Source organism: Podarcis vaucheri, assembly GCF_965113315.1.
Source record: "Podarcis vaucheri genome assembly, chromosome: 10".
Taxonomy (NCBI): domain Eukaryota; kingdom Metazoa; phylum Chordata; class Lepidosauria; order Squamata; family Lacertidae; genus Podarcis; species Podarcis vaucheri.
The window spans coordinates 47,165,570-47,178,651 of NC_138748.1; the positions used below are offsets into that span (position 1 = coordinate 47,165,570).

The 13,082-nt window shown below is 43.7% G+C and overlaps 1 protein-coding gene across 1 annotated transcript; it reads left to right on the forward strand.

The window, feature by feature from the left end:
- Positions 1 to 12,299, forward strand: EIF3D (eukaryotic translation initiation factor 3 subunit D). Its single transcript, XM_082240248.1, has 15 exons — positions 1 to 146; positions 1,834 to 1,967; positions 2,833 to 2,878; positions 4,079 to 4,215; positions 5,064 to 5,149; positions 5,473 to 5,545; positions 5,656 to 5,768; positions 6,927 to 7,059; positions 8,025 to 8,172; positions 8,316 to 8,446; positions 8,855 to 8,940; positions 9,113 to 9,242; positions 9,607 to 9,749; positions 10,920 to 11,200; positions 12,164 to 12,299. Exons 2-15 carry the CDS (start codon positions 1,845 to 1,847, stop codon positions 12,175 to 12,177), a joined length of 1,644 nt encoding a protein of 547 aa, XP_082096374.1. The 5' UTR covers positions 1 to 146; positions 1,834 to 1,844; the 3' UTR covers positions 12,178 to 12,299.
- Positions 12,300 to 13,082: the final 783 nt, after the last annotated feature.

The window sequence follows — 13,082 nt, forward strand, 5'->3', positions numbered from 1 at the left end:
GGCGTGATGACGCCACAGCAGTGCACCCGGACCGGAAGTGGGAGCTAGCTGCAAAACTTCTGTGCTTCTGAGGGCCGCGCTTCGTAGCTCGGGCGCCCCACCGGGGCCGAATCCGTCGCCATCGGGTCCTTCCTTGGGCCGTACAGGTGAGAGATGAGTCTGGAGCTGGTCCAGGAGCCTCGGCGACGAAGGATGCCGGCATCTTTCTCTCCCCCGCCCCGGCCTTCAGCACGTTTCGTCGGTCTGCACCGTGTCCGGATGCAGGGCGGGCCCTCGGAACAGGCCCCTTCGAGCAAATGCTGGGTTCATTGTCGGGGCTGTCGCCTCTTTCGTGCACCGCCTGCCTTCATTCATCATACCTAGAGAACGCTTTGCCCCGCTGAAGGGCTCGGGCCTAGTTTCTGGCGACCATCTCTGCCGCTGTCATCTCTTTGGTGGGGGGGGGGGGGAAGGCCTGCGGGCGGAAGGGTGGGTTGCCCTACCTGGTTCGCCCCACCAGGAGCCCTGCAAGCAAGACGCTTTGTTCAGGGCTGATCTCCCTCTCCCTTTATCTCTTCTCTCCATCTCTCACACACACACCCATTCTCAAGGGTTGAATACTTCATGAAGCTCTCAGTGGGGGAAGCAGAATGACATACGTTTCTAGTGCTGTATCTAGAAACTAGGCTCTTTATCATAATTGAAATGACTTTAAAAAAACCTTTTTATTTTAGACATAGCAAGGTTTTTTATTATTCACTTGCTGCCTGTGTGTAGAGAGCACAAATAGTACAGGTCTGTGTGACCTAGTTTTAGAATAGCTGGTGTGACTTAGGACAGCCATACCGGCTGAGCCTGGTGGGAGTTGTAGGCCGAAACATTTGGAGGGCACCACGTTGGCAAAGGCTGGGCTAGATGTCACTTAGCTGGCTTGTAAATAAGCCCACACATGAAAGTTCATACCAATAACAAACTTGGTTGGTATCTAAGGTGCTACTAGAATGATTTTGTTAATTTTGTTTCGACTACGGCAGACCAACACGGCTACCTACCTGTATTTTTTGAGAGAGCCAATCTGCAACCAGTTTTTCATCTTTGGATGTAGAAAGAGAGCATGGGTATAATTATATATAAATACAGCTAACAATCATTTGCTAATAAGGCGCAACTATGGTGAAAACCATGCAGTCAGCGCTTCGTGAATTTTATTTATTAAATTTTTATACCGCCCTTCATCCGTAGATCTCAGGGCAGTTCACAACATAAAAATACAAGATAACAAAACGAAAACACAAACCAATAAACCCACTCCCTAAATAGGCATATGAATATGTTGAGAACAGCTTTGTTATTTAAGCAGTAGCCTGGCAGCAATAAACTACAGTACAGGACTTCCATAGAAGTACTTCATTCCCAGTGTGTATATGTCAGTAATTTTAAGGATGTGACTGGAAGGCTTGGCCTTTTTAAAAAAAACAAAACAAAAACTGTGTGTGTCTCTTGTTTCCTTAAAAACAAGTACAGGTCAAACCTTGGTTCTCAAACTGCTCCATTTTCAAACATTTCAACTTCGAACACTGAAAACCCAGAAGTAAGTGCTCTGGTTTTTGAACATTTTTTGGAACCTGAATGTCCCATGGCTTACACTTGACTGCAAGAAGCTCTTGCAACCAATCAGAAGCTGCGCCTTGGTTGTCGAACATTTTCGGAAGTTGAATTGTCTTCTGGAACAGATTACGTTTGACAACTGAGGTTTGACTGTATTTGCTGATCCTACTATTCGAATAATCACTATTGTTTTATAGTTACTTGATCCCCTTATTCTCTTCCCCCTCCCATCTCCTTTCTCACTAGAATTATAGAAGATGGCAAAGTTCCTGGCTCCCGTGATCCAGGATAATCCCTCAGGATGGGGTCCATGTGCTGTTCCAGAGCAGTTCAAAGATATGCCTTACCAGCCCTTCAGCAAAGGAGATCGGCTGGGAAAGGTACTTCTTCACACACCCTTGCACAGAAATTTCTATTAACTGCTTTTGTACATTGTCTATGCTGATGTTTTCCATTAAGGGCTAGATTTTGAAAGGCACTCTTACCATGTGCTTCAGGAGCCCAGTTCCTACAGTACTACTTATAGGGCAAAAAGACCATGAGTGAAATTGTCCTAAGTCTTTTAGGGAGTGAATTTTTGGAACATCATTTTGGTCCCTATTGGGCTTCACAGAATTTATAGCTGAGATGTACAGTTCATCTCAGTGCTGGATTGTGTTGGCTTACATTACATTGCCTGGTTAAAAAGGGAATCTGAATCATGAATCATTGGCAAGCTCTGACCTAATGTATTTCATGACATAGGATGGTGTTAAGGCATACAGGTCCCAGACCTGGGGGAAAATTTGGCTAATAATTATCTTAAGACAATTCCAGTTTCCTAGCCCTTCAGGGCATTATATCAGTGTAATGGGTGGTGCAGGTGTTTGCCATAGTATATTCCCTGTAAGGATGGGTAGCTGCCATCATATAGAGAATGTCTGCTTCCATTTTCTACCAATCTCCACAACTGTTTAGCAAGAGCATGAGAGACTTTCTAGTGGGATTCCAGCAGATTGCAAAATAAACAATTCTGCATGTTACAGCTAAGTTGTGGACAGCACACAAACACCGGCCAGGGTCATGTGTACATCAGCTCATTATTCTCTCCCCAAGTAAAGATCTTGATGTCTTAATATTTTGAGTACACTCAGAAACTTAGCTGGCTGGAGAAACAATCTTTGAGATTCTGTTGAAAATCCTTTGAATGAGTCTGTGGCATGCTTGAAAGCAGCCTTATTTCCTCATTGTTTTTATATTGACCAGGTTGCAGACTGGACAGGAGCTACTTACCAGGATAAGCGATATACGAGTAAGTATGATGGTGATTGCTCTTGTTTGATATATTTCATATGGAAGATCAGGTCATAATAAGGTGCCAGTGAGCACGGTATATGAAGTTGGCATTACGTTGGCTGAAGAGGCTTCGTTATTGGCTTAGGGCAAATTATGATGGTGATGATTTATACCCTGCCCATCTGGGCGGCTTCCAGCAGAATATTAAAATACAATGATTCATCAAATATTAAAAGCTTCCCTAAACAGGGCTGCCTTCAGGTGTCTTCTAAAAGTTGTGTAGTTTTTTATTTCCTTGACATCTGATGGGAAGGCATTCCACAGGGCAGGTGCCACTACCAAGAAGGCCCTCAGCGCTGGATCTCAGTGTCCGGGCAGAACGATGGGGGTGGAGACGCTCCTTCAGGATTGTTGTCTTTTGACCAATATCTATACAATAAGAATACTGAAGCTGAACTTCCAGGAGATGTCCTTTATAGTTTCTCCTGCATTTCATTACAAGACAGAATTGCATTGAACGTAAGCTTTTTTGCATTCCTCTAATTCCTTCACTGCTTATAGGGGTTGCCAACGTTTTTGGGCTGGTGGGCACATTTGGAATTTTGAGAGAGTGCAGTTGGCACCAGTCACAAAGTGGCTGCTGTTGGGGTGTGGCATAACATGAAATGGCTGCCACATCTGAAAGGGCAGAAAAAGAGGCAAGTTCACAAAATCCACTATGAATTTTTATGGGGATATTTATTGATTTGTCCATGGGTGCCATAAGAGATACTTGGCATGCATACTGTCATCCATAGCTCTACACTGTGCAACCTCTGGCTTGCAACATTAAGACCTACTCTCCCTAAACAAATTTCTGCTGCCTGTATCAAATAGTAGTTTTGGAATTTGGTAATGCAATCACTGGTGCAGTTGCATATCAACACTACAGATAAGCAGAATACTAGGGCACATCGTGTTTCTGCACTGATTACAGCAGTAGTGGAGCTTCTTTTTGGGGACTTTACAAGAGGAAATCTCCATCTTGTTTTGAGATCAGCCATGGTATTTACCATTGGGCAAAGGAGCACGACTGTATCTCATCCATTGTTCTTAGCAGTTACACAAAGATAATTCTGCTTCAGCTCCTATTTGAAAGTAGGACGGTTCTAGTTCTTTGTCTTCTAGGAAATCCCAGTCTTGCACTCTAAGGTGACTGAGACAATTGTCTTCCCAGATAAATATTCATCCCAGTTTGGTGGAGGAAGCCAGTATGCTTATTTCCATGAGGAAGATGAAACCAGTTTCCAACTGGTGGACACGGCACGGACACAAAAGACAGCTTACCAGAGGAATCGCATGAGGTTTGCACAGGTATGATGTGGCTTGATTGAAAATATTAGACTTGAGCCATATAGCTAGTCTGTCCCAATTGATACTCTGAGGGAAGAGAGACAGATCGAGGAGGAAACAGACAACCTTCCCCTTAATCTGGTATGGGGAACCTGCGGTCCTGCTGTCCTTGTTGCACTATAACTCTAGTAGCTAACATGTCTCTCCCCTGTCCTGTCTCCACTCCCAGCTGATATGCCCAGTAGTCAGGTATGCTAAGAGTTGTAGTCCAGTAATACCTAGAGGGCCAAAGACTAGTCACCCGTGGTCTACTGCTTCCATCATCACTAACCATGCTGGCTGAGAGCTGGAATCAAAACAAGATTGCAGAAGGGGAGCACAGGTTCCCCATCCCTGTCATTAATGGACAGTCTCATGGGATTTTGAAGATGTATCCCCTCCCATTCCCCAGTCATTGATAACTATCTTTTTCAAACAAGCTGTTGCAAGTTTGAGACTCCTTGTGGTTTTTCATTTTTGTTGTTCTTAGGCTGGAATGTGTATGGCTATCAAGTAGTGATCCCCCCCCCTTTTTTTTAAGGTTTTGGTGACACACTAGCTTCTTATGCCTCCCAGAAACAGTTAGTGGTGCTTTTCACAGCATATCTCAGGAATGGGAACGGTCATCAAGATGTTGTTGAACTACAACTCCCCTCACCATTGGCCATACTGGCTGGGGCTGATGGGACTTGCAGTCTAGCCACATAAGGAAGGGCCACAGGTTCCCTACACCTAGTGTAACTCGTGCATTACAGTGAATATTGGGCAGAAATCCTTTGCAGGGTTGCTTGCTAGGTAGGCCCTTTGATTCCATGCTGTCTCACTTTCAGAGAAACCTCCGGAGAGATAAGGACCGCCGGAACATCCTTCAGTTTAACATGCAGACGCTCCCTAAAAGTGCCAAGCAGAAGGAGAGGTAAGCTTGCTGTGTTTGTGGGAGAACATACAATTTAGAAATTGTCAAGCAGAGCTAGTTTCATCAAACTGATTGAGTCTCTTGAAAAAGCAAATTGCTTACTAAATTTCCCAGACTCTGCTGTCACATATTTTAAATTTTTATTACTGTTGCATGGATTGCGAAATGGCATTATCTTATTGGTTGTTTAGCAACTCTGACCCAAGAGATCAGAAAACCCTTTTGTAGTTAGCCATTCATGTTCCAGTTTCTCTACTCTGGAAAAAGGGTTTGGGATCAGCAGGCTCCTTTGCCTTGATGGTGACAGTTTTATGTCATTTCAGAGATAGACTGCGTCTCCAAAAGAAGTTTCAGAAGCAGTTTGGAGTGAGACAAAAATGGGACCAAAAATCTCAGGTAAACCTCTTTCTCTTTGGCTGCCTGTCTTTCCCCTCACACTTTCACCTTTTGTTCCCATTTTACACACTGATGTGTTGCCTCTTCTATTTATTCTATCTGCATGGCAGAAACCCCGTGACTCCTCTGTTGAAGTTCGCAGTGATTGGGAGGTGAAGGAGGAAATGGATTTCCCTAGGTTGATGAAGATGCGATATTTGGAGGTGTCAGACCCTCAGGACATGTAAGTCTCTTGAGACAGCTGAAGGTTTGGGGCCAACAACTTGAATCTTTTTTTAGAAGAAGAAAAAAAACAGCCTCCAAGTAGTTTAACTAATACAGTATACTTATTTCTTGATCCAAGACACAAACTGTGATTAGATGTCAGGACAACCTAAACCAGAATTACTGCCTTGCTGGACACTGTAACTTTCTGTATTCTTTCTGAGTACTGATGTCAGGGAACTGCCATCAGTGCCGGAGGGAGAGAGCAAAATCCAGAGGGATTCCAGAGAGCATCCAGGGATCGGGAGAAGCAGCCCATCTTCTGGAGAAGAGAATCAGCGTAGCACCAGTGGAGAAGGGGGGCAGGTGGGGGAAGTGGCGAGGCAGTCCCATGACTCCTTGCCTGGGACCAGCGGGGAGAGTAGGGGTCCTCCGCTGCCCACGCCCTCCTTGTGCAGAAGGCTTTCGTACAGAGAGAGTAGGAGGAGACTAGGCATCAAAGAGCTTCTTTGCTGGAAGAAGTTTAAGAAACGCCCACTGACGGATTCTGCCAGCGATTGAGTCAGCCACGGGTGAGTGGCTGTCCGGACAGAAAAGGTTCACTTAGGCAAGCCAGCCAGGTGTTTTCACCCAGCCGGGGAGATAAGCACCGGCTTATGCACGAGCAACCCCTAGAAACATTACAACTGACAACTGGACATAAAATGACTTTTGGTTAACAAGGCCTGAATTATCCCTGACCTTCAATATGAGCAGGAATATATGACTGGTTGTTAGGATCTGGAGCTTGTCAATGAATCTAGTTTAGAGCTCGGGATTCCATGGCAAGGATGCACATGACTCCCTTATCTGACTGGGTTGCCCCAGCCACTCTGGTCGGCTTCCCTGACCTAGTGCCATCTACTGTGTTGGACTCCAGATCCTATTAGCTGGCACAGAGAGAGTGGTCAGGGGTGATCAGAGTTGTCCTCCAAAATATCTGGAGGGCATCATTTAGGGAAGGATGCTTTAAAATGTGACAGATCAGAGGAGAGGCATAGAACCTTAAAGGTGCCATGGGATCTTAATGATCCTTGGGTTTCTGTTTCATGAGTATTTCTGAACCCATTAGTCCACTTTTTATTATCCTTTGTTCTTGAGAGTACAAATCATGATCTTTTTTTCTTTGTACCTGCAGAGAGTGCTGTGGGGCCCTGGAATACTATGACAAAGCCTTTGACCGCATCACCACAAGAAATGAAAAGACCCTTCGTAGTATCAAGCGCATCTTCCATACTGTAACTACTACCGATGATCCAGTCATTCGCAAGGTATAATATGCCTCTGTAGTTTGTCCTATACATGGCTGTTAAAATACCTCAGTTTAAAAGGAGAGGACTCGTTTGCTTGTAATTTCAGATACCTTTCTTACTAAGTCATTAAAAATGGTACTGCACTGGGCAAGGCAGGTTAGTCTAATGAAATATTGCTTAGTAAGTCTGAGACTAGAAATTGCAGCCAGACATACTGGACTAGAGAAGAGTGTGTCCTGTTGACTGTGCAAAGAGCGGGGGAGGCAAGGAGATCTTCATAGCTTTGGCACACAGTGGAATTCCATTTTCTGGAAACTCCTTAAAGCCCAAGTCAGAGCATCTTCCAAAAGTGTTGCAGGACATTTCTCTTTGAGCTAGTTCTTAGTATTGAGTTTCCTATTTATTGTGCTTGGGGTGGTGGAGATAATGGGTTGGATGTGAGAGTTTTCAGAGAGGCTTTATATGTTTTGCAATTTGCTGTGGAGCTTGGAAATATGCTAGGACAAAACCCAGCTAAATAATAAATGAGGCAAGTGGAAGTGTTTACTTCTTATGTTTCTGCTCATCTACCAAAGTTCTTAACTTTGAGGGGAGTAAGTTTTTGGCTTAAGGATAGAATTGACGTGCAGGAGAGCAGATCTCATCCTTGCATTTATTGGGACTCTTCCTTGGATTTTAATTGCTGGAAAATGGGATGCAAATGCCATTGGTAATCTAGGAGAGCATGGTTTTGACAACATCATCTACAGCAGGGATGGGAAACCTGTGGCCCTCCAGATTCTGTTGGGGTACATTTCCTATCAACCTTGGCAACTGGCCATGCTGGCTGGACTTAATGGGAGTTGGAATCACAGGTTCCCTACCCCTGTGCCTCAGAGAGCAGATAATCCTACAGATATAACTTTGGAGGGTGGTACAGCCTATATTAGTTTGCTTGTACAACGATTCCTGCTCTCATCCATATGACTTTTCTTTATGCACAGTTGGCCAAGACTCAGGGGAATGTATTTGCTACAGATGCCATCCTAGCTACCCTCATGGCTTGCACTCGTTCTGTATATTCCTGGGACATCATTGTCCAAAGAGTTGGATCCAAACTCTTCTTTGACAAGAGGGACAATTCTGATTTTGGTGAGTGTTTTTGTATATACAGTACAAAACTGATGGGGGACAGGTGGTGGCTGGGAATGGAATGATTGGGGAAGTGAATCTTTCAGAGTTATCTCTTGGGGCAAACCCTCTGAACTTCCATTTATGTTTGGCTATATCCTCAGACCTCCTGACCGTGAGTGAGACTGCTAATGAACCACCACAGGATGAGGGCAACTCCTTCAATTCACCCCGCAACCTTGCTATGGAAGCCACCTACATCAACCACAACTTCTCCCAGCAATGTCTGAGAATGGTAAGATTGAAAGGGGTAATGGATTTTACCTCTGCAGAGAATTTCAGAAAGAAATTGACTAAGGTCACTTAGAACTTCCTGATGATGTGGGAGTGATCTGTCATCAAGCAGAAAGAAGATAACATCCATCTATTTTCTGTTTTATAGGGCCTCCAGATAGAGTTGTATGGCTGTTGGGAGGTTCCACAGAATACTCCTGGTGGGGGAAAGTGTCTTGCTAGTAAACAGGATACCACATCAAAGCCATGTTTTTGAAAAATTCGAGGAAGGGCTTGGTAGCAAGACAGTGGCTAATGTTTCTCAAACCAGAGTACTGGAAGCTTCCCATGTCTTAAGGCAGCCATGACTCTCCTGACCATGTAATCTGATGTCATTGATAAAAGTTTTTGCATGTGTGTGTCTTTACAGGGGAAAGAAAAATACACATTTCCCAATCCAAACCCATTTGTGGAAGATGATATGGATAAGAATGAGGTGGCTTCTGTTGCATACCGGTAAGTTGTTGCTTCTGACACATGAATAGACCTTGGGAGTTCACAGTACCTCAAGGTGTGGTTTGCAAACTTGTTGCAGCTTCCATGAAAATTCCCATTGCTGCCACCTGTATATACTGCGCTCACGTGGATTTTTTGTTATAAGGTTGCTGACAAGCATTTTTGGTTGTAGGTACCGGAGATGGAAGCTAGGAGATGACATAGACCTGATAGTACGCTGTGAACACGATGGAGTGATGACTGGAGCCAATGGAGAAGTATCTTTCATCAACACAAAAACACTGAATGAATGGGATTCAAGGGTAAGAAAAAGCAGATAATATGTAGGCTCTTCTGTGTGGACATCATTTGTTTCCACTGGCCTGTCTCTTTAACTGTGGCATAGTTTATTCTTGGAATTCCCTCTCCCTCATCCCATCCAATTAAAGGGAGTCAAGTAAAGTACTGACTTCTTACTTCTTTGGTCAATGCTGGAAAAAGATCTGTAGGTCCTCACTAATTGAATTTCTGCCACATTAAGTAGGAGTGGGTTCCTCCTTTCCAGCATTACAAATAATTTTGAAATCAGTTGCATGAACTCTTCAACTTCGTAGCCAGATCCTGACTTGGCACAGTGTGCCATAATTGATGCTGTGTACAATCCTAATCCTTTCTTAATTTTTCTAGCATTGTAATGGAGTGGACTGGCGTCAGAAACTGGACTCCCAGAGAGGAGCTGTGATTGCCACTGAGCTGAAAAACAACAGCTACAAACTTGCTCGCTGGACATGTTGTGCACTGCTGGCTGGATCAGAGTATCTTAAACTGGGGTGAGAGAATACAATGTGGATAGTTTTTTGTTTGTTTGTTTTAGTCTTGGGTGTACTACAAGAGGGGAAAAGGTTTAGGGGGGAGAAGCCAGCTCTTCGGGGTTAAAATTTAATACATTGTGACATTTTACTGATGTGTTTACATTATTCACCTCTTTGAGAGGTGGCATATACAGTGGACCCTCCAGATACGAACTTAATTTGTCCCGGGGGTCCATACTTACTCAGAGAAGTCCACATCCGGAGGTGCCACTTCTGTGCACGCCACGAAACCCAGAAGTATACAGTTCCGGGTTTGCTGCGTTCATAACTCGAAATTATGTTACTCAAAGGTAATGTAACCCGAGGTACCATTGTAATAAATATTTTAAATAATTATTCTAAGCTCTAAATATTCTGAGCTCTAAAACTTGGCCAGCACCTCTTCATATTGAGAATTCTCTGCTAATAGCTTGGGATATAGCTGGCCCTTGTCCAGACTCAGCTATACAGCTGCAAATAAAATGTTTTAAGTGCAATATACAATGTGGCACTAGATGGCGATGGTGAGCCTTATGGAGAATTCAATGTATTTTAAAAAATGCTTTAAAAAACATTTTCAGAACGGTTTCTATATGTGTGTAGATTCAACCTCCGTCTCTCCTGGACTAAGTGTGTCTTTTACCTCTTGGAAGGGGCTAACAAATAGGTTCTTTTCTGAATTAAAAATTACTGAGATGGGTCTTTACCATTTTAATAATATTTAACATTTGTCAAGAGCTTGTGTGCATTTTCTAGTCATAATCCTTATAACAACCCAGTAAAGGACCCCAGGATGGTTAAGTCCACTCAAAGGCGACTGTGGGGTTGCGGTGCTCATCTCGCTATCAGGCCGAGGGAGCCGGTGTTTGTCCACAGACAGCTTTCCAGGTTATGTGGCCAGCATGACTAAGCCGCTGTAAGGCAAGTCAGGCAGGAAGACCAAGAACAACGTCCCTAAAGGGAGGTCACCTAGTGAGTTCAGAGTCAGGATTCAAACTCTGATTTGTAGCTCAGTCTCTTTAACCACTGCACCACACCAGTCGTCTTACTTAAATTGTTTAGCCTGCTATTCTTTTTTAGTCCTACTGTAGCTGGTGGGCTGGACTACAGCTTCGCACTTTCTAAGTCTTCTTTCTCCCTTCTTGTCAGGTATGTTTCCCGGTACCATGTGAAAGACTCTGCACGCCATGTGATCCTGGGCACCCAGCAGTTCAAACCTAATGAATTCGCCAGCCAAATTAATCTAAGCATGGAAAATGCCTGGGGCATCCTGCGCTGTGTCATTGACATCTGCATGAAACTGGATGAGGGCAAGTACCTCATCTTGAAAGACCCCAACAAGCAAGTCATCCGTATCTACAGCCTGCCAGATGGCACTTTCAGCTCTGATGAAGATGATGACGACGACGATGAAGAGGAAGAAGAGGAAGGTAATAAGAGTTTCACATGCCTTCTAGCTAAGCTTAGGCCTGAAACGACAAGTTTCTGGTCTTGCAACTCTTACGTTGGAAGAAGCTTGTGTGCTGGGAGGATAGCTTTCATTCTTCTGCAATCTGTCGTCGTTTTGTCCAGATATAGCCACAGGAGAGTGCAGTGCAGCTTTCCCCGAACTTGGAGCCCTCCAGACACATTGGACAACAGCTCCCATCCAGCACAGCTCTGCTGATTGAAGCCGATAGGGGCTGTAGTCCAAAACATTAGGGGAGGCACCAGGTTGGGAAGGGCAAGCCCGTAAGTCAGGTGTATATGGGTGCCATTAACTCATAGGAAAAACCAGTCAGAGCCAACGGTGAGTAGAACCAAAACGGGCAGAATCTGCATGCAGTGTTGCAGGATTCTGTAGCATGCTGTCTATGCACCAGCCTATTCCTCTCTGTGTCACGTCGCTAGTTGCCATCTGGTTTGCATCATAACTACAGATAAGATGGTGGCCAGTAGTACATGCCACAGGAGTGATATAATGTGGATCTGAGCAGTATTTAAGTATGGCATATAGTTAACATTGATAAAGTGTTGACATGATTATGTTGGGGAGACCAATACCAGCGTACGGATTTTGTATGTTCCCTAGGATTCAGCTTTCTGTTTTACTTTTCAGACTCTGGCTGTACACAAGGCTACATTACAGATTGTCAGTTTCTTATTCTTGCTTACAAACCACAAATTTTCTTTACAAAGCCAGAGGTATCTGATAGGTCACTGTGATCCAGCAAGCTCTTATGTTCTTAACATTGCTTGGAGTTCAATACTTGCGTTGTCTCTAAAGTCTAGATCAACTAAGGATTGTGTGGAAAGGAGAGCAGATGTTGTGGCCATGCTTATTTGTTCCGTGGTGTTTGCTTTTGCTTGGGATGGCAGCAAATGCGCCATTGAAACTTCTGTTTATTTTTCAGAGGAAGAGAGCTGAACATTGCAGCCAGACAGCAGCAGCAACTGCAGCTTGAAGGCACAGCCAACATCTTTGTTCTTGGTGGACGGATCAGAATTGAATCTCGTAGAACCTAAGGAATAAAAAATAATAATCTTAAAGCATTATCCTTTTTGTATAATTAATATGTGTAGTGGGATTGCCCCTAAACAAATTTGGAAAAGAAAATATTTTATGATTACCTGATCAGCCTTGTCCACTTTAAGGCTGATGTGTAGCAGAATCATCTGATTCAGTGTCCCCTGGACTGAACAACTTCACTCCGCAAGTGTGGAAATAAATGTTTCAATAGTCGCTTATGGGGGAATTCGAGAGAGTATAGAAAACTAGCATGCCATAGAGAAACCTAGGCTGGGATCATTCTCTTTGCCCTTCTTGTTTTCTGTATGCAGGGAGTCCCCACTGCTAATGGGAAATTACTCAAGATAAAGAAACCTTCTGAAGCATGGCTCTAGGAAAAGCTGTATTATGGGATTCTTCTCTAACTATAGATTGGCTCTTAGGCAAGCACAAGTTATTTGTAACTCTTCTCACTCTGTTGCAGAGCTTTAAAACTATCTTTTTAACTGTGTTATACAAAGGTTGAGAAGTGGGATAGTATAGGATTGTGCACAAAGCTTGATGGCAGGCTAGCTGGAACAATGTAATGAAAATGATGTTAAAACTACTGGCTCAAATCTTCAATGCAAAAATCATAAGAACCAATTTGTTTTTAGTGGCATTCACACTAAAGACTCATCAAAAGAAGAAATAATTTATACCACTAGTAGCGACTTCTGCCCTATCTAGTTGATGAATTAGGCATAATCTCTTCCTTTGTGCTTCTCTTGAGAATATGGGTTGAAATACAAAATAATTTTTTGTTTATCTTCTTTACCAAGCTG